General features: G+C 45.4%; 1 protein-coding gene across 1 annotated transcript in view; it reads left to right on the forward strand.

Moving 5' to 3' along the window:
- Positions 1 to 23,887, forward strand: part of KIAA0586 (KIAA0586 ortholog) — a 140,400-nt gene that overhangs the window by 76,164 nt on the left and 40,349 nt on the right. Inside the window, exons 20-30 of the mRNA XM_040411277.1 lie at positions 394 to 575; positions 1,568 to 1,677; positions 2,676 to 2,851; positions 3,612 to 3,762; positions 5,397 to 5,589; positions 6,237 to 6,475; positions 8,903 to 8,979; positions 10,567 to 10,701; positions 10,925 to 11,108; positions 14,667 to 14,806; positions 18,515 to 18,602. Of these exons, the coding sequence (XP_040267211.1) occupies positions 394 to 575; positions 1,568 to 1,677; positions 2,676 to 2,851; positions 3,612 to 3,762; positions 5,397 to 5,589; positions 6,237 to 6,475; positions 8,903 to 8,979; positions 10,567 to 10,701; positions 10,925 to 11,108; positions 14,667 to 14,806; positions 18,515 to 18,602 (1,675 nt within the window). The remainder of the gene's footprint in view (positions 1 to 393; positions 576 to 1,567; positions 1,678 to 2,675; positions 2,852 to 3,611; positions 3,763 to 5,396; positions 5,590 to 6,236; positions 6,476 to 8,902; positions 8,980 to 10,566; positions 10,702 to 10,924; positions 11,109 to 14,666; positions 14,807 to 18,514; positions 18,603 to 23,887) is intronic.

Here is a 23,887-nt window from a genome sequence, read left to right on the forward strand (position 1 = left end):
TAAAGAGTGCAGATCACTATTTTTTATTTTCCTTCTACCCCTGGTTCCCCCGCTGTCAGGACTGTTGTGCTGACATAATGGAGAGGACTCGGGCGCGTGCACAGCAGTCCTGACTATGTATTTCCTGGAAACGGGGGGAGTAGGGAAATAAAATATAGTGGTCTGCACTCCTCATCTGCAGTACTACTCATGTCTTACTGTACATAATAGTCCACAATTGGGGTGACAGATTCCCCTTAAAGACTCCAGCATGCATGGAACAGGCCCAGATAGCACATAGTCTCTTATATACTGTATATGTGTAGTGTGTGTGTGTGTGTACCGCACTACCTGCTGCACCCATTGATTCAGCAGTAGGGATCTTTATATAAAGACTGTGCAATTTCTTTCTAGGATAATCAAGTAGATGAAGTCCCAGAGCCTCTGTTGGAGCTCAATGGTTTTGGGGATACAAATCCACCTCAGTATGGAGGAATACCTTTCCCTCCTCCGGCACCTGCTCTGCAGACAAGTTCTGACATCCTTGATGGAATCGTTACAAGGAGGGAGGCTCTGGTGAACAGACTGCTCAGCCGGTAAGTACAGTTTTGTGGACCGCAAGCCCTTCCTGTGCGGTTCTGCGTCTGTGCCACAAAAGATGGGACATGTCCTATCTTTACCTGCAACCACAGATTTCGGATCCGCTAAAGTCAATAGGTCCCCACCACAATGCGGGTTTCACATGGCTGATGTCTGTGTTTTGCGAATCCGCATTTTGCGGTCCGCAGAACGTACACGGCTGTGTATGCAGCCTAAAAGTCAAGTTTATTAGCCACCTCATTACTGCCAATATACTTTTTTACAGCAGTCATTAAAGGGGTTGTACCAAGAAGACAACTTCTAACCTACCCACGGTATAGGAGATAAGTGCCCGACCACTGCGGTGGATAGGGGATAAGTTGCCTTGATAAGACAACCCCTTTAAGGGACCTGTAGAATAAGCTGTCTACATCTGTCCTGTTCCATTCTTGGCTGTCTAATAACAGCTTAGCTCCTGCTGTCGTGGCTGTTATCTGTCCACCTACCTCTTTGTTTACAACGATTCTGATTACATTCAGATTTAAATAAGGTAAGAAGGGCATATTTTTAATCATCTGCACCAGTTTTTCCAACATTCTCTAGGTATTCGGAGACGTGGGCAGTGCATCAGTCACTCGTTTTGTCAGGTTTTCCCCCCCACTTTGCGGAGCAGTACTAGGTCTGACTTGGTGTTGTCTAAACCCCCACATTGTATTCATCAAGAGGGCCTGCAAGACCGGTACATCTCCTGCGCAGGTGCCGAACAGCGTGGTCTCCCCCAGTGTTCTATTGTCGATATATCTGATAACCATTACATTGGTGGACTGGTGTGCCCAGGGGCATATGTAGGTGATGGTTTGGGGGGCACAGACTCAGATCCTAGGCAAAAGCTTCAAGTTTCCAGCTCTGGTGATGCTGAAGGAACTGCAGTTACTTATGCCACTGAGTACGTTATACATTGCGTCTTAATTTGTAGCTACAGTGTGTCATTTCTTTTTATTTCCTTCAGGGTGGAGCAGGAAATTATGGCCAATGTAATCAGAGAAATGGATTCAAGGAGACAGGACGTCACCTCCCCGTACAGCAACGAGAATAGTGAATCGTCGTCTTCGGATATTGGTAGGTGGATTGTTTTATCTCATCATATTTACAGGGCATTTTATGCTTACTCAAGGCAGTTTTCATTGGTCAGTACAGCAGATATGACACTCCATTTTGAATTTTATTTGTCAGATGTCATAGATGATAGGGGTGACCATTAATTAAGGCTGATTCACATGACTGTGATTGGCCTGGGAAACTCGGTCCATGTTTCGGCAGCATATCCACTGACCTGGACTAACTGCACCATAGCAATTTATGATAGTCAGTTCCTATCTGATTGTGGGGCTCTCATATGAGTACAGTACAATAGCCCCATGATGAGATAGAGACTGACTGTATCCTAAATCTCTATGATGGAGTCAGGGCGGGTCAGGGGAGCCGCGGCCATGTTTCCTGTGAATGAGGCCTGTTCTGATACCATTTGTTTGCTTGTAGACTTGATGTTTGGAGCTGAAAAGTATTAATCTTAAAAATCTGTATAGAGGTGAAATCAGATGTGAGCTGGAAATACATGTTCAGACAGGGCTATGCCACTTTTTGTTCTACCCAGCAATGCAGTCCAGATTTGTTGCTAGTTTTTCCATCAACACTGATGCCAGGTCTGCAGCAATTTCCTTTTGTCATATACATTGGGGTTATGTGCTTTTTTTGCCAAGATGTTCCTAAATCATGGCAAGAATGCTATGGTTTTAAACACAAGAAAAACTATATAAATTTTGTATCACCCTAATCGTACTAAGGCACGGGTCAGTTTTACCACATAGGGAACACAGTAAAAATGAAAAACCATAAAACTGTGGCGGAATTGTTTTTTTTTCCAGCTTCCCACTACATTGTATACAATAATAAATGGTGCCATTAGAAAGTACAACTTGACCCTTAAAAACCAGCCCTCATACGGCTATGTGAATGGAAAAATAAAACCCGTTATGGCTCTGGGAAGGCAGTAAAAAAAAAAAAAAAGAAAAATCATTTGATATTTAATGGGTTAATATTGCTCTTTTCTTTTGCAGTGGAGGCAGCAGGAGGAGAAGACTTGCAGTTGTCTGTTGATGCTGGTGTCCCTGTAGATTCCAGCCTGATTCGCCAGTATGTCGAAGATTACTTCCGAGAGACCATCGCCATAATACTGCGTGAAAGAGAGACTCGACGTGCGCCAGTGTCTCCACCAAAGGAGCCTGTGGTTCAGGTATATGACGTGCAGCTATAAAGGAAACCTTGTGTCTGTGCACCCAATCAGTTGTTCCGTCTTCACCCCATACAGGTTTCATACTATAGAGTGGGCTGTAAGAACTGTGCTCTCCGCATGTATAGGGTATTGGCTAGGAAAGGGGGGGGGGGGGGGGTTTGTTAAGGTACGTTTACATGGAGATTTTGGCCGTGACAGTTGTCGCACAATTAAAGATGAAAGTGTATTAGGCTGCCACAGGAATGAATGGGGTTGCAGTGTGACTTGCACGTTTGAAACCTTGACACGTGAATCCCGGAAAATACAACACTGCAAGTCTTCCTGCGACCCCATTCATTCCTATGGCGGACCTGCTACACATGACAGCAATTATGGCCAAAATCGCCATTTAGATGTATCCTAAGTCTAGTTTAAGACAAGGGCATTCAATGTGAGAACCCCCCCTGCATGTGTACGCCTGATTTCCCATTCTGACCTCTTCTCCTCCTCTGACAGGGTCACATGGCACTGGAATGAGTTCTAATGCTGTGTGTTCCTGTTAGACTTGAAATCTAGTGAATTGTTCTGACATAAAGCTGGCAGTGTAGTTCAGTAGATTCCAGGTCTAGCAGGGACACGCAGCATTATAATGCAGAGGTCAGAACAGGAAATTACACTTCCACATGTGTTTCTCACACTGCACTCACCTATCTGAGTCTGGTCTAAATCTCACGTCCGAGAGAATAATATATGGATTGACATGAGGTTCTCTTTCCTTCAGCCAGCACGTGTTGAGATTACTCCAGTTGCCACCCCTCAGTGCACACCACCATCGTCTCCTCCGCCTCCTCCAAGAGAGGTCATTATAGTGAAAACACCTGAACTATCTCCGCAGACTTCATTGGATGAACCTGAACTTCACCAAGAAGCAGGTTAGCTTTCATTACAAAACTATGGCTTGGCTGTTGTATCGGAGCAGCCGTTCACCACAAATTGCTGTAATTTCACAAGTATACTGTAGGTGAAGAACCTAAAACCCATGTGCTTCATCTGTACTGGCTGCAAAACTGCATCCGTTTTTGGTTATGAGCCACATGGCACATTGGGGACATTGGACTGCTGTGTTAGTAATCGGTCCCCAGTTCTTATGGATTAGCATTACATTGGTAAACATTTCAGGCCAGATTTATCATAGCCTAGTGGCGCACGCCAGGCTATGATAACCAGGAACTGTGCTGCATGCTGTGCCTGATTTATGACCAGGCGTATTCCTCTTCATAAGTTTGGTGGAGCATCCGGCAATCCATGTGCCTGAACTGAGATCTACGCCTGACCCTGGCTGCTGTAGATTTCAATGTTCTTCTACACCAGAAAACTGCCGTAGAAGATGGTAAATGTGGCAGGGCTGGCAGACTCGCCCTCTTATCGATAAAAGGGCGAGGTCAGAGGAGAAATGGCACATGCACAGCATCATAATGATTTATGAGGTTGTAAATTCCTTTCTGACCATGAGTCTGTGGAACTGTATTCAAGGCATTATGTGAGGTCCACAGACTCACGGGCCAGGAAGGACTTCACAACATTATAAATCATTATGGTGCTGCAAATCCACTTGAGATGAGCAGTGTCCGTAATGGGAAATTCAATTACCGCACGGAGCATGTTTGCTGGGGGGAACATGCTCGTCTGAGGCCATTTCACACAGGTGAGTGTCTGCTGGGAAAATGTTCCTGTGATAGATGCGTTTCCCAGACTGATGCGGCGTGGCTGACCTAAATTTACTGTGTCCTAGTGATCTATGATGCTCTGAGTTTCAGCTGGACTGCGGGTCTGTCTTGTACTAATAGCATCATTTGAATACAGTGCAGTAGACCCACAGTCGGCCTGGAACTCACAGCATCATGAATCACTGATGACGCAGTGAGTTCAGGTCATGCTTGGTCTGGGAAATGCGTCCGTCACATGGACTGATTTTCCTGGACCACCTCACCCGTCTGAAGTTACCCTAATGTTTCACTGATCTCCATGTAACATGGGATTTTGGGCCAGATTTATCATGACTGACAGCTCACTCCACTTTCACATATGGCTAAAGTCAGTTTTAGCCAAGTCAGATTTATGATCGGCCCTTTAAGACTGTAATAAATGTGGTTTGAAGGTAGCAGTTTATCCGTCAGTAAGCAGCTTTACAAAAGTCGCACATCTTTACGAAAAAGTCACACGTTTTTATGAAAAAGTTGCATGTTCTATTTAAAAGTCTCATAAGATAAGCATGGTCCTCACTGGAGTGAAACTGGGACTTTTTTGCGACTTTTTAAATAGTCCCAATAGTAAATCTGTCTAGAGGTTCATTTACATAAGAAAACACGCCCACTTTCAGAAAACTGGCGAGCATAGTGCAGAGCAGAAAAAATTCGCTAATTTGTGCGCAGTTTTAGCGTTTGGGACTTTTTCACTCCATTATTCTGACCTGAGCTAATGATAAATCTGGCCCTTTGTGTGTGAAGGATTTCTTGATGCAAGTGACTCTAAATAATGACTGTGTATAATTGTGTTTTAATACAAGTTGTTACACCCACGATGACACCAGTAGCTTCTCCGAGCAGAGTGAATACTCCCACATCTCTGATATCAGAAGATAATAAAGAACAACCCTCCATAAAGAGTCCTCTCCCTGATCCATGGAGCAATACAGATCTGCCATTAGAAGAGGAAAACCCTCACCCTCCTGTCGAGGCTGTTCAGTACAAGGATGCTGTGTAAGTAGTATATAAAATGCATGCAGTGAACTGTGGCCTTACCACAGGACATCAGACAATTAGACTCAAACAGAAGACAGTGATCCGATCACATCTTTATTGTGCTGGCCTAAAAACTCGAAGGTATATATTATATTAGTAAATTTTTTTCATTCAGCATATTTTACGTTATTGTACATATCAGTTAGTATCAGGGGGGGGGGGCTCCCTGTCTCTTTCTAATTGAAGTGAATAGGACGGAGGTGCTGTAATTTACCTGCTCGCCTCTGCAATGTCGATGGTGACCAGGTAAACAGAGAAGAGAACCCAGCGCTGGAATAAGCACTGTGCTCTCTTCAAACAGCTGATCAGCAGGGTGACAACTGCCGTCACCCCGCCGATCTGATATTGATTACCTATCCTGAGCATAGGACATCAGTATAGCAAAATCTGAGAACCCCTTTAAGTGTTGTGCTTCTAGCTCTCAAACACTAGTGACCCGTAGTAATTTTTATCATATTTAAGGTGGATACAATGTAATATAATCCGCATGTTCACCAGTTTTTGTAGGCTTATTGATTATTGAACATCACAGGCAAGCACAGGGTTAAGCACACCTCACCCATGTCTGCACATTTCTTTACGTCTTGGTCCTTATCTTTCCGTAGCGTAATGACGGTGGCTGAAGAAGAACCAAAGAGCTTAATCTCAGTTACAGCTCCTGAACCCCAGAGGCCAATGGTTCTTTCTCCAAAACCAGACATGTTGTCACCTCCACGTTCTTCATCAAGCTCTTCAGCTTCCACCGAGGAGAGCAGCGTGACCGTCACAGAGTCAGACACCACAGACAAACCGCTCTCAGAAGGAGAGGTCCTGTACAGCTATGGACAAGTAGTTCTTCCTAGAGGTAAATGCTGGAAGAAATGAAATAAGAAAGAGCATTTAATGAGGTTCTCTCCATATGGGATACAATTCTAACTAGTGCTACTACTGGAAGATTTATATCCTATGGTACAATTCTAAAGTCTTTTTCTGCAACAAAATACGACAGCATAATTTTTAATTTTTTTTTAATTTTTTTTTATTACTTGTATCCCTTCCATCTTTCAAGCTAAAGTTAAAGGGGTTATCTAAGAATTAATATGGATGGCCTATCCTCAGGATGGGTCATCAATATCAGATCGGCGGGGATCGGACACCCGGGGCCTCCACCGATCAGCTGTCAGAAGAGGTTGGTGCTCCTTGAGCGCCGCAGCCTCTTCCTAGGCCAGTGACGTCACCATACATCGGTCACGTGGCCTAGTTGCAGCTCAGCCCCATTCATGTCAATGGGACGGAGCTGCAATAATAAGCACAGCCGCTATAATATGTATATTCTGTGCTTGGTAAGCGCCCGGGAGGCCACCATGCTAACCAGTGCTCTGCAGCAGTTTCCCTATCCTGTGGATAGGTTATCAATATTATTTCCCAGATAACCCCTTTAAACCAACTATATAGTAGAGACCTGTGTAGGAGATTCTAGTACGGCTTCATTCACATCTCCCCTTAGCATAGCCGGGCACAGCTAGATCAGCATGCAGCGCAGCATAGCAGGTGCCAATCAGCATGGGGGTTCTTTTGGGCTCCAGGTAATTTTCTGGTAACCTGTGTGTTGTACAGGATCCTGAAAAAGCTCCTGTCCTCAACGTAGAAAGAGATTCCAGCTGCTCTTTCTAATGGGTATATTTAAGGAATTGCTTTCTCTGTATTACTTTTGTGCTTATTGTTTTCTTATCTTAAATTTCTTATTTTCAGATGATCTTTAGATTTTTGGGCTTCTGATCTAATTACTAGTTTCCCACAGAGTCTCAAATTACAATGTTTTCATCTTATTGTGGTCGTCCCATCACCAACTGATATTATACTTTGAGGACCACTGTATGGTTTAGGCTGGTTTCACACCATCATTAAAACTATTCCACAGAGGAACAGCCTAGCCAGAAAGGGCCGGAGCACCTAAACAGTTATCTACGCTTGGTCCCATTATAGTCAATGAACTGTGGCGGGAAAGGCAGGATCTGGTTATGCCAGATATGACGAACTGTGCCGGATCGTTTTAACACGAGCGTGAAACTAGCCTTAAACCTATCTGGAGCTTAATGGGGTTGTGTCATCTCAGACATTGTTGGCGCATCGCTAGGATGTGTCACCAGTGCCAGAGAGGAGCGGGTCCAGCACGGAGATCTAGTTTTAGAACTCCTATAGAAGTGAATAGAGGGTGGCCGAACATGCACGGAGGCACGCTTTACTTTGGTGGACATGGTGCGGAGATGGAGATTAGACAACCCCTTTAACGTTCCTGACAAAGACTATTCTTAACAAAAGCAGAAGCTTCCAATTCTTCAGGTACACACTCAAGGCTGTACTGGGATTGAAAATCATCCACACCCCATCTGCCAATGTATATTGCCCCAGATAACTCAACCCTCTAATCTGGGGTCTATCAGACCCCTGTGTTTACCACTCACAGACAACACTACACATACTGCACACCACTAGCAACCATCCCATAGCCCGCTGTGCCTCCCACATCACTAACCAAAGACTACTCCCCATGCCCCCTCTTTCTCATACACTGCTCCCCCATCCCCTTCTTTCTCGCGGACGGCTCCCTCATTTTTTTTTATATGGACTGCTCCCCACACCCCTTTCCACTTATGTGACAAAGGGGCCATGTGAAACAGTACTGCTCCTGATTGCCCCCCAATTTTCTCACACACTGCTCCCTGTGCAGCCTCCTCTTTTTTTCCACATACTGCTCACCATGCTGACCCCCCCCCCCCCCCCCTTTCCTCTCTCACATACTACTCCTTATGGTGGCCCCCTTTCTTACTTACACTGAATGGTCCCTATGGTTCTGGGGACCTCCTCTATCTCCTCCTTGTGTGGGTGTCCTCCACCTCTGTGGTGCTGGTGCAGGACCTTTGCCTTGTGACTCTGAGGTCACCAAAGGTCCGCAGAACACAGTTACTTGAAATTGCTGTAGAATTGTGGTCGTTTTGGTGCAATTTTTCACGAATCCCAGCAAAACTGCTTTTTAACAGAGGCAGGCCAAGTGGCCCACTGTTTGAGCACTCCTTTAGGAATAGACGGCCAGTCTGGGTCTGTGCACACTGCATGGCTGTACACTTGTGACTGAATCTCCCTTTATGATGCCAGCTATGGGCACTGGCTTTTAAATTGTGCAGGTATATTTTTCTGTAGTAATGTTTTCTAGAATCTTCTATGATTTTCATTATATCTTTATTTTTAGGCTACGGTCTTGAAAAATTAATGTGTGTGTGCTTTGTTCCAGCCTTGGCGGCAGGTGGATTGATCTATCCAAACGTGACGGAAAGTTTATCCAGCACTCTTAAGGACGCTAATGACATGGTAATCACTTTGAAATCTGTTTCCTGCGCACGTCTTAACATTTTCCTTCCCTGTTCCAAAGAGCCAGGGTTCTGTACTGAAGGACTGGATTTTGTGAAATGTCCTCGCCCCGGGACTTCCCGTATTCTATTACAGCCAGAAATGTATAGAGATGTACTTTGCTAGCTGTGTGTCACATGTGTGCAGTCTGGGGTATAATATGGATATACATGGTATTTCTAGTGTGTATAAGGAGGTGCAATTTTGGGTACCTGGAGTCGGCAAAAAATTAACCGACTCCAACTCCTATTAAATTTAAATTGGAATTGGAATAAAAAAAAAAAAAGCAAGTTTAAATGTCCCAATTCACAAAAAGTTATAATTAATTACCGTATTTTTCGCCCTATAAGACGCACCTGCCCATAAGACGCACCTAGGTTTTTGAGGAGGAAAATGATAAAAAATATATTTTGAACCAAAAGGTCTGCTTTTGGTGGGTTTTGAACTAATGGTGGTCTGTGGATGACACTATTATGGGGGCGTCTGTGGATGGCACTGTTATGGGGGCATCTGTGGATGGCACATATATAGCATCTTATCTTATGTGTCATCCACAGATCCCCCACTAACTTTTTGGCAGTCAGGAGTCCGGGCGCTCGCAGCGTAGCTCACTACGTCACGCGCCTGCGCCGCCTGCTTCATTCATAAAGTGGGCGGAGCAGGCCTTCTGACTGCCAAGAAGTTAGTAGTAAATAGTACAGCGCTAGATTTAAGTTGATTGGAGTACTTTAACAATACTCACAAGTTAGATATGATTACCGTATACTACAGTGAGCGGGGCCCGGAATACAGTGACTGCATCGGGCTTTCTCTTCGCTGATTGGTAAGGGATGCCAGGAGTCGGACCCTCGCCGATCTGATAGTAAAAGCCCAGAAAACCCCTTTAAGACTAAAATTAATTAATGTCACTAAGGGGTTAAAAATGAAATTGTGTTCCCTGAGTTGTGCGCCAAGATTTACTTCAGACACATTTATAAATTTTTGGGAGGGTTTTTCTAATTTGAATGTTACTGTTGGGAGGTTAAAGGGCGATTCCTTCCTTAGACATTCATAGCACGTCCATAGGATATGCCATAAGTATCTGATGATGCGGGTCCCACCCCTTGGACTCAGACCCACCTGATGGAGAGTTATGGAAACAGTTGGTGCCATAAATGTCGAATGTTGTAATACTCCTTTAAAGAACCTGTCAGCTGGATTAACCCCATTAAACCAGGCATACTGCCTGGTAGGGATGATCCTGCTCATTAAAATGACTCCTGCCTTGTAAAAATCAGATGTGCGTTCCAGAGAAAAAAAAAGACTTATTTACGTAAATGAGGGCTTCAGTGCATCGAGGTTGCCAGCACCCCTCCTTCAGTGCACTGAAGCCCACATAATACCACCCTCATTTTTCTTGGTAACGCCACAACTGATTTTCACAAGACAGGTATCATTTTAATCAGCTGGATCAACCCTACCAAGACAGTACTGCTCGTTTAATATAGGGGTTGACCCTGCTGACGGGTGACTATACTACTGTCAGTAACAGAAAGATTCTTCCTCCAGGAACTGGATCCTCCCAGTGAAGGACAGGTAGTGGACAGGCCTCTCGGAGGAGCACGTCCTGACCCCATCCAGTCGCTCTTGGCCAAATTGAATCAGGATTCTGTTGCACGGCAAGAAGCACTGTACCGCCCAGAGGTAACTCGCCCTTCTTCACCGGGGCATGAAGCTCGTTACTATAGTTGTGTAAGGTGATGGGTGCAGGGATTTGATTGTGTGTGGCTTTCTTCATGGGGGTCACAATTTAGCCCATTTACACCCATTTTATTGGCAGCTTGTTCTACCCGCATCCTTCTAGTGGACATTGTATTGTCTTTCCAGAGGGGTGTATTCACTTAGCCATTTATTGTCTTTACTTTAGAGCTCTGGGGATGAGAACAGCATGGGGGAAATCAGCGAAGGTCAGAGGCCACCTCTGACACCGGCAGCCGAGCAGATCCTGTTGGGACCTTCTGCTTTTATGGACAGAGCCCACACTACGGGTCAGACGGCCAGACACCTAATGATCCATCCGTCATCCCATGGAGCACAAGTGAATATACCAGGTTATATAGACATTATTCTATTACAGTTTTTCCCTGTTGCTTATATAGAGCCAACTTGTTTTGCAGCACTGTACAGAGATTGTCTCCATTCAATTCCATCCCTAATGGGGACCGTCACAATCTAATTTCCTTTGGGGCCAATTTCATAGGATTGAAATCAGCCTGTTTTTAGAGTCTGTGGTGGAACCGAAATGCCCAAGCAAACATGAGGAGGACATACAAACATTTGAATAGAAAAGTAATGGTCCTCTTGATCAGCAGGATTTTAACCCCTTCAGCCCAGTGGGAGGGGGACACGAGGGTGCCCCACTCCTAACAACTATATAGTGCCAGGAAAATGAGTTTGTTTTCCTGGCACTATAGTGCTCCTTTACCACCAGTACTGCACAGTGTCTGTTCTCTGCAGGAACAGGCTATAGACACAGTACCACTACATTAAACTGTACTGGTTCTGGGACTATAGTGTCCTTTTAATGTGAGGTAAATTAGTTTCCAATGTAGTATTAATAACTAAACAATTAAATAATAAACATATTGCATTGTCTACTTACCACCAGGACAATAAGATGATCTGGTCTCTGGCTGCAGTCTGGCTCTAGGTCTGGCTCTGGGGACTCCCTTGTCACTCTCTTCTCCCCCCTCCTCCCTTGTCACTCTCTTCTCCCCCCTCCTCCCTTGTCACTCTCTCTTCTCCCCCCTCCTCCCTTGTCACTCTCTCTCTTCTCCCCCCTCCCTTGTCACTCTCTCTCTTCTCCCCCCTCCTCCCTTGTCACTCTCTCTCTTCTCCCCTTTCCCTCCTCCCTTGTCACTCTCTCTCTTCTCCCCTTTCCCTCCTCCCTTGTCACTCTCTCTCTTCTCCCCTTTCCCTCCTCCCTTGTCACTCTCCCTTGTCACTCTCTCTTCTCCCCTTTCTCTCCTCCCTTGTCACTCTCTCTTCTCCCCTTTCCCTCCTCCCTTGTCACTCTCTCTTCTCCCCTTTCCCTCCTCCCTTGTCACTCTCTCTTCTCCCCTTTCCCTCCTCCCTTGTCACTCTCTCTTCTCCCCTTTCCCTCCTCCCTTGTCACTCTCTCTTCTCCCCTTTCCCTCCTCCCTTGTCACTCTCATTCCCCCACCCCCACGTCACTCTCATTCCATTTCCCCCCCACCTCTAGTGTAGCGTGGCCGAGCTCTGTTCGGTCCGCGGTACAGGAGCATTTGTTTCTTGTACCCGGCCGGACTTAAAGGAAGTGCACACTAAGTGAGCACTTCCTGTCAGTCCGGCCGGGTACAGGAAACAAAAGCTCCTGTACCGCGGACCGAACAGAGCTCGGCCATGCTACATTAGAGGCGCTTCCCTCCTGTCAGTCCCTCTCTCTGGGCAGGGCGGCAGCCACCCGATGCGAGGGAGGGCCTGCCGTCGTACTTTTAAAAAAAAATAAACTTGCAGCAACGCTTTTTTTTTAAACCGCACGGGGCCGGCGCCCCCTGCTAAATTGCGCCCTAGGCGGCTGCCTAGGTCGCCTTACAGGTGGCGCCGGCCCTGTATGTACCCTAAACTAGTACCAACAAAACTGCCACCCTATCCCGTAGTTTCTAAAATGGGGTCACTTTTTTGGAATTTCTACTCTAGGGGTGCATCAGGGGGGGCTTCAAATGGGACATGGTGTAAAAAAAAAAAAACAGTCCAGCAAAATCTGCCTTCCAAAAACCGTATGGCATTCCTTTCCTTCTGCACCCTGCTGTGTGCCCGTACAGTAGTTTATGACCACATATGTGGTGTTTCTGTAAACTACAGAATCAGGGCTATAAATATTGAGTTTGGTTTGGCTGTTAACCCTTGCTTTGTAACTGGAAAAAAAAATTATTAAAATGGAAAATCTGCCAAAAAAGTGAAATTTTGAAATTGTATCTCTATTTTCCATTAATTCTTGTGGAACACCTAAAGGGTGGTTTCTATTATGTAAGCCTCGCAAAGTGACTTCAAACCTGAACTGGTCCTTAAAAAGTGGGTTTTTTTAAATTTCAGAAAAATTTCAAGATTTGCTTCTAAACTTCTAAGCCTTGTAACATCCCCAAAAAATAAAATATAATTCCCAAAATGATCCAAACATGAAGTAGACATATGGGGAATGTAAAGTAATAACTATTTTTGGAGGTATTACTATGTATTATAGAAGTAGAGAAATTGAAACTTGGAAATTTGCAATTTTTTACAAATTTTTGGTAAATTTGGTATTTTATTTTATAAATAAAAATGAATTTTTTTTACTTCATTTTACCAGTGTCATGAAGTACAATATGTGACGAAAAAACTATCTCAGAATGGCCTGGATAAGTCAAAGCGTTTTAAAGTTATCACCACTTAAAGTGACACTGGTCGGTCAGATTTGCAAAAAATGGCCTGGTCCTTAGGCTACGTCTACATGACGACATTTGTCGCACTAGTGTCGTGCGACAATTTTTATAATGGCAGTCTACGGTGTCTCACTGCAACATGCGAGATGGATTTTTCTGCGACTGTTGCGTCGCAGTATGTTGCAGTGCGACACCATAGACTGCCATTATAAAAATTGTCACGCGACATTAGTGCAACAAAATGTTGCGCTACAAATGTTGCAGTGTAGTTGTGCCCTATCTGTCGCGCGGCTTATTGTCGTCGTGTAGAAGTAGCCTTAAGGTGAAATAAGGCTGTGTCCTAAAGGGGTTAAAGGAGTTGGCTATGATTATCACCTATCCACAGGATAGATGGTAAATGTATGATTGCTGACCGCAGGGACGGATCACGAGAATGGGGGTTCCTGTGGCCTCTGCCACATTCATTTTTGTGACTCTGATGGAAATAGCAGAGCGCTGTGCTCTGCAGCCCCACAGAAGTCAATGGAGTGGTCACACAATGCTCTGTTCACACGGGGGACATGAGGACCCCCCCATTTTTGCAATCCATAGGGGTCCCTGCAGTCGGACTCAGCAGTTAGGATTTTGTCACCCAGATCTCCCATTAAAAGATCTGACCCATGAACAACATCTGTCTCTTCTACAGGATAAGGCCTCATGCACACGAACGCTGTTTTGGTCCGCACCTGAGCCGCATTTTTTGCGGCTCAGCTGTGGACCCTTTCACTTCAATGGGGCCGCAAAACATGTGGACAGCACTGTGTATGCTGTCTGCATCCCTACCTCCATTCCATGGCCCCGCAAAAAATAATAATAGAACATGTCCTATTCTTGTCCATATAACGGACAAGGATAGGACTGGTCTATTGAGGCCTGGACCTCCTGTTCCGCAAAATGTGTAACGCACATCGCCGGTATCTGTGTTTTGCAGATCCACGATTTGTGCACCGCAAAACACGGTACGGCTTTGTGCATGAGGCCTAATTGTGTGATTGCTGGCAGTCCAACCTCGGGGACCGATCACAAGACAGAAATAGCTGAGCAAGTACCACAGTCCCCTGTCCTCTCAGCTGGTGGGGATCCAAGCAGTCGGACCCCCAGCAAATCAGATGCTGCAGAGTCTGAGGTTTTTATTTCTTCATTTTAGAAATTCATACACTAAAAGAAAATCTGTTCCCTCCGCAGGAGTAAGCCAGGGAGACGCCGACAATATTAGTTCTGGGCCAATGAGTCTCGGTGATCTGGAGTCTCGGCTTTTGCCTGCTTATTATCCACATGCCGAAGATTTGCACCAAATTCCAGCTGCGGCTAGAAACACCTCACAGGTGAAGACATGAATGCTTTGTTCTGTACAGACTTTTTTTTTCTTTTTTCTCCACATGTGTTTTATATTTTGGTCTATTTCTCCTTCTGGAACAAACAAGGACCCTTCAGTACCTAAGATTTTATAGCCTCGGCCAGAAAAGAGACCCCAATTATTCTACGCGGCTCATAGAATACAAAAACAAATGTCTATTTCTATGATGAAAAGTGGAGAATTGGTTGGGAAAGATTTCAATGTCCTCTAACTGGAAGTGCCTAAAATACATGAAACCGGCGACATAAGATGGGCCTATACATTACACTCCTACATCAGAAGGTGGCATCTCCGGGGGTCCAAGATGGCTTATAGCTTACAGATGACATGTCAGTGATTGATGAAAGTGGAGGCATCTCCACATCTGAATGTGATTTATTTCTTTTTTAGTCTAAAATTCGGCACTCCTAAAATGTCCTCTGGTTCCTTCTACATATAAAAATCAAGTTACCAACATCCAGTAAGTAAGCAAACTACATACACATACATCTCCTAGAGCAGGGATCAGCAACCTTCTGCGCTCCAGCTACTGTGAAACTACAACTCCCAGCATGCAAACATACTTGGCTGTTCTTCTAATGGAATGGAGCATCCTGGGAGTTGTAGATTAAGAATCGATGGAGTGCCGAAGGTTGCCGATCCCAGTGCTATAGAGCAGAGTTCCTCAACGCCAGTCCTCAGGGCCCACCTGCCGCTCAGGATTGAGAAAATCCAGTCCTGATGCACTGACAATAATATCACGGAAATCCTGAGAACATGACCGGCAGGTGGGCCCTGAGGTCGAGGAACACTGCCATAGAGTCCAGCAATAAATATGTATTAAAAGGGTTTGCCATTTTAGACAATCCCTACTAGTTCAAAGGGCCCTTTAAGAATAAGCAGATGACATAGTGTCCCCTTCTGGGAAGCTCATGCACAAGACCGTATATTCGGTCCACTTCTGATCCTCATTTTTTGTGGATGGAACGCAGACCCATTCATTTCTATGGAGCCGCATCTGTGTGTCCGCATGTCCATCCCGCAAAAGAAAGCTAGAACATGTCCTATTCTTGTCAGACAATAGATATTTCGTGCTGGAGGCACATGGCCAGAATTTGGGTTTTGCAGGTATGTCAATGTCGAGCAACCGTCCCCAGTTCTGAGTCTTGTTTTACAGTGCCGCCCCTTTCACGAGAAAACTGGACTTTTGTACTTGCCATAAAATCCATTTCTCGTTGGATGCATTGGGGGACACAGATCCCACCCTTGTTTTTTCTGAGTTCTCGGGGATTCTTGTTTGATGGTTCTCTTCTGGGTTTGGTACATGTTGGTTTTCGATCTGTTTTGCTGTTCTCCTACTGCTTTAGTACCAACTAGTTAGTCCAGGGTCTGTGCAATGGGTATAGCCCATCTGGGCAGAGCCAACACTTTTTTGTTTTCTTTTTGAGGCTCCTGATATTGATGATCTATCTTCAGGATAGTTCATTAATATCTGATCAGTGAGGGTCCAACACCTACGCCGATCAGGTGCTACCTGCAGCCTCTGAGTGGAGCAGGAAGCACAGCTCCGTTCAAAATGTAGTGGCCATGCCAGGTTACTGCAGCTCAGCTACCAGTCACTTCAGTGGGAGGTGAGATGCAGTAACTCAGCATGGCCACTACACTATGGACGGCACTGTGCTCCCTCTTCCATTCACAGGTCTATCTCCAGTGCTGGAGGCTGCAGAGAACAGGAAAGGCATCAATATCGGGAACCTGGAAAAACCATTTAATCTACAAATAAAATCCATCAAAGTTGAGCAAGCTGTGATCCCAATTTCCGCCATGTATTATAGTCCAGTGCTGCATTCACACAATAAAGATCACCATTGAGAGTTCAGCTCCAAAGCCTGCAGAATTATGAATGCAGCTGTGCAGCCTGTATTAGACAATCTCTTGCTGATCTGCCTGTCTATCTCTTGCTAGCTGGCGGTGGAGACCGTTTCCATTACATACAGTGGTATGCTGTGCCCATCCCCATACTGTCTAGTGGTTTGCCGGCAGCAGATTGCTATTAGACAGCACAATCTGCCGCTGGCAAGCGCTGAATTTAAAGAAAGCTTAATCGGTGGCAGTATTACACTGCAATCATCTGGTGTAATACACGATGTGTTCAGTGGTGACCGTGTACTGTTCCTCTGACCGGCATCACCAGCCAGTGAACCTCCATGACGTTACAGTCGGCTCTCCGCCATCGTTGGGATGTGATGTTAGTCCGCACACGCTGACTGGCAGTCTTACTAATTAGCAGCCCTATGAGACCTTCTCTGTATATTTAGACAGTCCCCAGCGCTGAAGGTGTAAATGTATATTTCCCACCAGTGACTGACGTGTTAATGAAAATCAATGGGCTGTCCGCTGAATATGCGCCCTATGTATGGGCAACATGTTACAGGTCTGGATTTCTCCCAGCCCAGAAAGAAAATGTATCATTACACTGGGCTTCTAATGCTGGTTATTGAGCAGGACAGCCCCCCCACCTCAATCTGTAGTGACAGGCCTTGGGGGGGCTCCTAGCTGTGAGGCCGCTGTATATTTTCTGCATAGTCTTCCATAGGGCGGCCCATCCTGCTGACGGATCTGCTTTATATTCTCCAGAGCCGATCTCCTCTTCAGCTAATAGATTAGCCCCAAATGAGAGACTCCTCTCTATCAATGGGGTTGTTCCATTAAGGTAATGTATCCTCTATCCTGATCTGTGAGGGTCCAACCGATGGGGCTCCCGCCTATCACAAGAACAGGGGCCAATTATCCTTGTTTGACTGGAGACACAGACATACATTTGTATGCAAGCTCCAATCAACTCTGTGGGACTGCCGGAGACAGTACAGGCGCTCCGTTATCTCTGACAGCCCCATGCAGCGTGAGCGCCTGGCGAACTTTATCCCTGTACTGCGCGCACGCGCTCAACATAGTGGCGATCTCGCTGCCACGAGACTTCAGGTCTACACGTCTGGCCCTGTCGGTCAAAGCACGTGGGGGCACAGTATGTAGAGAGTGAGTGGTGCAACAGCAATGCCCTCGTTGCACCCAAGGACTTATTTACATATGATTAAAACGCAGTTTTCTCTGCAATAACGCCACGGAGCGACATGGGAGCCAGAACATTACAGTCAGCTGGCAAAGGGCTCATCCAAAATGTAAGCCGGATTTAATAGGGTGGATTTGATGACATTCCCTTTAAGGTATAGATGGAAACAACAGCCTAATACCTAAATGGAGCTGTCACTTATATATTGTGCAAGAGGGTTTATAGACTCGCTATAAATATAGATATTTTTGGACCTTCCCTCTCTTTATGAAATATTTCGGGATGTGATTCACAGGCTAGAATTAGCGCCTGGGCTTGGCGCTAGATGACGGCGTTACCCTGCGCCTTCCATCAGGCCCCCAGATGCTTTATCTACAAGCCGAGGTGTGAACTAGGATAGAAGTGACAGCAGGGTCGTCTTTGCACTTACATCACCCTCCGAAAGCCAAGGTGTTTATAAGGAGAGACATTTACGGCTGTTTTTTAACCCATTTGCTGCCAGGGGATTGCTTCATGGCCGTTTCTGGACAGGCAGGTGTTAGCAGCTGTCAGTTTACAGTGTGTTTTTCCTTCTTTTTTAGTATCCCGTTCTCAGTTGCTTTTTAACACGTTCTATAATTATCACAGGGTCCTGCAGAACCTCAAAGGGAGCACCAGCCAGTGCCTACCCGCCTCATACAAGTTGGCGTCAAGTCAAGCGATGATCCACAGCAAGGTAAATGTTTGTCTGAGCTTTAACAGCCAGTGGTTTGGCAGAGGATGTTTTTCTATGCACATGCTAAGTATTCTGGGGCTGGTGTGAAAGTGCATTCTGCTGGGAGGCGTCAGACAGCCTATTGTAGGAATGTGGTAAATACTGCAGAGGGCCACAAGGTGGCAGCACGGCTCCTGCAGTCCTACATGCTGAGGTCATAGAATGCGGTTGGGGGGATATTGTTTGTGGTTCTTTGCTAAAAATAAATAAATAAATAAATAAAAAAAATTTGCGGTCGTTAAATTATTATTTAATGTAAAGTCATATTATTTATATTTTTTTTTATATACAAATACGTCTAAAACCATTTTTAAGATTGTTTCAGCGTTTCCAGTCTGGGAGAAACGCACACTGTGAAATGCCTATGGTGTGCATGACAAAGGGAATCTGTCGGTAAATCCTTGTCGTGCACCACTTCCTCTGCTTTGCTTTACCAGAGACCGTATGACTTTTGCCTGGAGTGTTCCTTTTAGGCCTCACGCACACGGCCGTTCCGTTTTTTGCGGTCCGCAGATCGCGGATCCACAAAAAACAGTAGCCGCCTCTTGTGCCCATTGTAGAAATGCCTATTTTTGTCCGCAAAATGGACAAGAATAGGACCTGCTATATATATATTTTTTTGCGGGGCCACGGAACAGAGCAAAGAATGCGGACAGCACACTGAGTGCTGTCCGCATCTTTTGCGGACCCGAACTACGGTCGTGTGCATGAGGCCTTAAAGGGGTTGTCAATGATCACATTATTTTTTTTTTTATTCCACCCCTTCCTCTCCGGACCCATGAGGAAATCATACATTCCTGCTCTCGGCCACTCAGTCTGGTTTCCGGCTGTCTTCGATGCCGCATGCATATTTCGGGCATGGACAGGATCTGTGCGCCGCTGCAGCCAATCGCTGGCCTCATTACTCATGTGACCCAGCAGTGACAATGCATATGGTGACCCCGTCCACGCCAAAACTTTACATGCGGGGACTGACGTGCAGCGAAGAGCAGGTAAGTATGCTTCCCTCATGGGTCTGTCAAGGAGGGGGTGAAATTTAAAAAGAACGATTCGATCGTGGACAACCCCTTTAAGGTTCATTTATCTTGAACTATATATTGCCCAATATTTTAGTTCTTACACCCCTGTCTAGATGGCCTATTAGAGCCTATGGAAAGCTCTGGAGAACTCGGTGGAACCATATCACATGCTCGCCCAATTGTTTGCGCCACTCCTGACAATGTAGCTCTGTGATATTGCTCTGTATGGTGTTGTTGTAGGACGTGGTCTTTACTAGTATGACCTGGGATTCTGAAGAGTCTGTCCACAAGGTGTGCACCTCTGCTTTACAATTGACAAGCCTGGGGTGACTTGTGATAACAAGAGATATTGGGGGGGGGGGGGGGGGAGACATTCTTGGAGTGTAACATCACTCAGGTTTGCTATGAGCTATTATTTTACCGTGATCAGAACCATTTTCCCTGGGGATTTGGTTCAGCTGATTGCGCTTGAATCCTAGGAATGTAGCAAGAATGCGTCCGACCATCTGAATATAATTATTGAACAGGACCAATACCTTCACCTGTCAATGCAGTAGGCTGGCCGGACGTGTCCTAGAACGGATTCTTTCATCACATCTGCACAAAGTATGATTTTTTTTTCTGCTTATTATCAATCTTCTTGTTGTGGCGTCTATGTAGGATCTTACATGGAAATCACAGAATGCCAGATTTAGGCTACATGCACACGACCGTTGTGTGTTTTGCGGTCCGCAAATTGCAAAACACGGACGGCGTCCGTGTGCATTCCGCAATTTGTGGAACGGCACGGACAGCCAATAATATAACTGCCTATTCTTGTCCGCAAAACGGACACGAATAGGACAGGTTATATTTTTTTGGCGGACCACGGAACGGAGCAACGGATGCGGACAGCACACGGAGTGCGGTCTGCGTCTTTTGCGGCCCCATTGAAGTGAATCGGTCCGCATCCAAGCCGCAAAAACTGCGCGGACCAAAAAAACGGTCGTGTGCATGAGGGCTGAGGCCTTAGGTTACCGTATATTCTGGCCATTTTGCATCAGTGTGTGCATCCGTTTTCTGGTTGTTTATCTATTTTTCATGGCCGTTTTCCATCTGTTTTTAACGGCCATTATAAAACAGATGCATTTCATAGGCTTTTTATTTATTTATTTTAAATCCCAACTCCTGCAGTGCTTCAGTATACATAATGCCCCCCATAGTGCCCCTCAGCATCAGTAATGGCTCCATTAGTGCCCTCAGCAATTATAGTGTCGAACCCAACCCCCCCATAGTACCAACAATTTAATTTTTTTTTATAAATACTCGCCTCGTCCTCTTGCATGTGAGTGGACACTCGCTCCTCACTGCAGGCTTTAGGACATGACGCTCATGATGTGACGTCGGGTCCTGCTGCCTCCATTGTGGAGCAAGTGTTCCCTGTTCCCTCGCATGAAAGAGGAGGAGGTAAATATTTTATTTAACCCCTGAAAGGTTTTTGTTTTTTGTTGTTTTGTTTTACACCGTGTACCCATTTTTTATTGGTCATTAGATGGGTGCACTCCTGTCTAAACGGCTGTTAAAAACAGCCCCATTGATTTAAATGGGGTCCAGCTGGTCGTGAAAATGACAAAAATAGAAAATGTCTTTTTTTTTCTTCTCTCTGACGGACACTATTCACTGACGGTTTTAAAAAAAAAAAAAAAAAAGCCCATTCCAATAGTCCCATAGACTGCAATGGTTCTAAAAATGGCCGGGTTGTGTTGGCACATGGATAAGCCCTTAGTCCCACGGACCAGAAGACAAAACAAAAACCTTAAACCTTTTTTTTAAGCAAGTGACTAAATAGGGGCACTCAGGGTGCTGCTGCAGTCACAGGCGTCTCTTGCACGCTTACTTCCATTGCTCCTGGATTGAGCAGAGATGTGGAGACGCAGACGGCGGGGACTAAATGGCGGCATTGCAGCTAATAATGGTCAGTGGTGTCACAATGCTGTGACTGCGACAGCCGCAGAAAAAGAAAACCGCTGAACACTATGGCGTTTAATTCACTTTTGACTTTTCTGTGACTTGCTGTTTTTACACCCAAATCAGGACCAAAAAAAACAGACCTGATTGTGTGCGACGTGCAACTCACCTCTGACTTAGCTCTAAAGTAGTCATGTGATAGCAAGTCATTATATATATATATATATATATATATTTTTTTTTTATATTTTTTTGCACGCCTTTTCATCGCCTTGTTCAACACATGTAGCCTCGGCCTTAAAGTAAGAGTTTGAGCTAAGACTCCTGTGGGCTCCAAAAGTCACAAGCCGTGGCTGGCCAGAAAGCAGCGTGGCGCTGTCTATTGGCCAGCCGAGTCACCAGGCCGCAGCAGCAGACGCCAGTCAGTAAGGCCACCTGGGTGAACGCACATAAGAGCTGCACGAATTTCTGTTCATTTCTGCAGCATATCCGCAATGTCTAACAGCATTTTTTGGTCACGGATTTAATGCAATTTTGCCACAGAGCTCATCCTTCCATTGAAAAGGGCTAAAACCGCAAACCTAATGGGACATGCTGCAGATTTTGAAATCCACAATGCAGGTCAACTTCCACACGCAAACCATCTGCATTAGTGCAATCTCATACACTTTGCCGGTACTGCACTACACTGCGGTTTTTCTTCACGTGAATCAGCGTTAGTAAAAGCGCATGTATTCCGCAACGTGTGCAGCTGACCTAAGGCTGGACTCGCACATGCAGGGGTTAAGGCAATTTTTAAAAACAGATGCCAGGAATAGATCATAAAGGGAGGTGGAGAAAGATAGAGGAAACTTTTTAGGTTTGGCTTAAAAAACTGCATTCAAAATCTCCCAGCCAGGCATGCACCGCAGTGTAATAGTAATACACCGGCTGCATGGCCGACCTTTACTGGCGGTACAATGCTGCTTCTCTAGTCGCCAGGAGTGGATCAAAACTGTGACAAAGTATGCAAGACTGAAACGCGTCCAGTGCGGTTTCAGAAACCTAACATTACGCTCTGCTGTTGGTCTTATGTAATAGGAATTCTTAGAATCGCGCCGCACACAACGGGTTGCTTGCAGTCGCCATGGAAAGCGTACGTGCAGCTTGTCTTGATTTATTATTAATCTGTTTTATTCCTGAAATGACACAGTTTACCATTAATAGAAATAGATTCTCCTGTTCTGTAGACAAAGTGGAGACTTTGGTGCAATTTCTATCTCATTTTGGGCTTTGCGGCACCCTCGCACTATAGGCAGCTGTTTCCAGTGATTTAATGCCCCATTATTTATGTGGTGGTGAAACCGCAGAGACTGTCTCCATAATAAAAGTTTTCGTTTTTTCACCAGTAGAAGGTTTTCATTCATTCGAGGCACAGCCTGAACAGATTTCCTTTGATTGATGATGTGGATGGGGACATAATGGATCGTGTTTTTCCTACTGCTGTCTGCAAAGGAACCTGTAGTTTCTAATTATGTGAATATTCATCTGTCGGCCACTGGTAATGAACCCTTTTAACAAAACCAGAAATCGAGTCTCATGGACTGGAGGTTCTGGCTTCTATTGTAGTCCACATAGTTCAAGGTGTGGAAAGCTGGCCCTCACGGCTTGATACATTAGTGGTGGGATCAGCCGACTAATGTGTAGAGGGGGGCTCACAGCTGGGCAGGGGTCGGGCTGTTGGATTTCAACATGCCCAATCCTTTTATTCGCTGACAGAGTGTCTGCTAGTGGCTTTCACTCCATACAGAATACATGCACGCTCAGCCAATGTGCATGACAGTCGGGAGGGATGGCGTTCAGTCTACAGCTGTCTAAAATGTATGACCAAGGACGACCACAGTATGAAATGGGTTCATCTGAATGGGACTTTCCACTTTTAGGGGCTATAGCTACTTTTGGTTGAATTTTTTTATTATTAATTATTATTATTAATTTAAATGTATTTTTGTCCAAAAAATATTTTTGTAATTTTTTTCTGTTTCACAGCACCTAGCAGCTGCAGAATGCCATTCTGTGATAAATCTGTCAGACTGGCTCGGACTTCTCCTGCATGATATTCTAAGCTAATTTATGCCCAAATCAATGTTTAAGGCAGGCATCCTCAAACTGCGGCCCTCCAGCTGTTGCAAAACTACAACTCCCAGCATGCCCGAACAGCCTACAGGTATCAGCCTACAGCAGGGCATTGTGGGAGATGTAGTTTTACAACAGCCGGAGGGCCGCAGTTTGAGGATGCCT

Source organism: Bufo bufo, chromosome 11 (genome assembly GCF_905171765.1).
Source record: "Bufo bufo chromosome 11, aBufBuf1.1, whole genome shotgun sequence".
NCBI classification, from domain to species: domain Eukaryota; kingdom Metazoa; phylum Chordata; class Amphibia; order Anura; family Bufonidae; genus Bufo; species Bufo bufo.